Source organism: Haliaeetus leucocephalus, unplaced genomic scaffold (assembly GCF_000737465.1).
Source record: "Haliaeetus leucocephalus isolate CR32 unplaced genomic scaffold, Haliaeetus_leucocephalus-4.0 Scaffold219, whole genome shotgun sequence".
Lineage (NCBI taxonomy): Eukaryota > Metazoa > Chordata > Aves > Accipitriformes > Accipitridae > Haliaeetus > Haliaeetus leucocephalus.
The window spans coordinates 158,081-158,830 of NW_010972655.1; the positions used below are offsets into that span (position 1 = coordinate 158,081).

Consider the following 750-nt stretch of genomic DNA (forward strand, 5'->3'; position numbering starts at 1 on the left):
ACACCCCCCACCCCCAGCATCCGCACCCACACGGCCTCCACCGGCACGACGGCCTCAGCGCCCGCGGCTGTACAACCGTCACCCAGCACCCGCAGCACCCTGACGCCCCACACGGGTTGTACTCGGTGCCCGCGGCTACACTGGCACCTGGGCCCTGGGCTGGGGTGCCCGGGGCTGTACGTGGGGCTGTGCCCGGGGCCTGCGGCTGTAGGTTGAGCTGTGGGTGGTGCTCGGGGCCTCCGGCTGTACGTGGGGCTGTGTACGGGGCTGTTGCCGGTGCCGGGGGCTGTACGCGGGGCTATTCCCGGTGCTGGGGGCTGTACATGGGGCTGTTCCCGGTGCCGGGGGCTGTAATACAGGGCTGTTCCCGGCGCCGGGGAGCTGTTCCCGGTGCCGGGGAGCTGTTCCCGGTGCCGGGGGCGGGGGCTGCGTGCGGCTCTGCGCGTTCCCAGGGCCGGGGCCGCTCCCGGGTGCCGGTGCCCGTTCGTGGGGCCCGTTCGCGGGGCCGTTGCCAGCGGCCGTACCTTTGTGCATGCCGGTGTACTTGTCCTTGATGACGGTCAGCTCGTAGATCTTCCCGAACTGCTCGAAGATGGGCTTCAGGTCCTTCTCCTCCAGGTGCCGCGGGATCTGCCCCACGAAGAGTTTGATGGCGTCGGGCTCCTTCATGGGGCCGCCGGGGAAGGGGCCGGGCCCCGGGGCCGCTCCCGGCGCTCGGCGCGGCTCCCGCTATCGCCGGGGCGGTCGCCA

General features: G+C 72.5%; 1 protein-coding gene across 1 annotated transcript in view; it reads right to left on the minus strand.

The window, feature by feature from the left end:
- The window catches only part of CELF3 (CUGBP, Elav-like family member 3), a 6,731-nt gene extending 6,062 nt beyond the window's left edge, over positions 1 to 669 (minus strand). Inside the window, 1 exon segment of the mRNA XM_010566916.1 lies at positions 525 to 669. Within this exon segment, the coding sequence (XP_010565218.1) occupies positions 525 to 669 (145 nt within the window).
- Between the last annotated feature and the right edge of the window lie 81 nt (positions 670 to 750).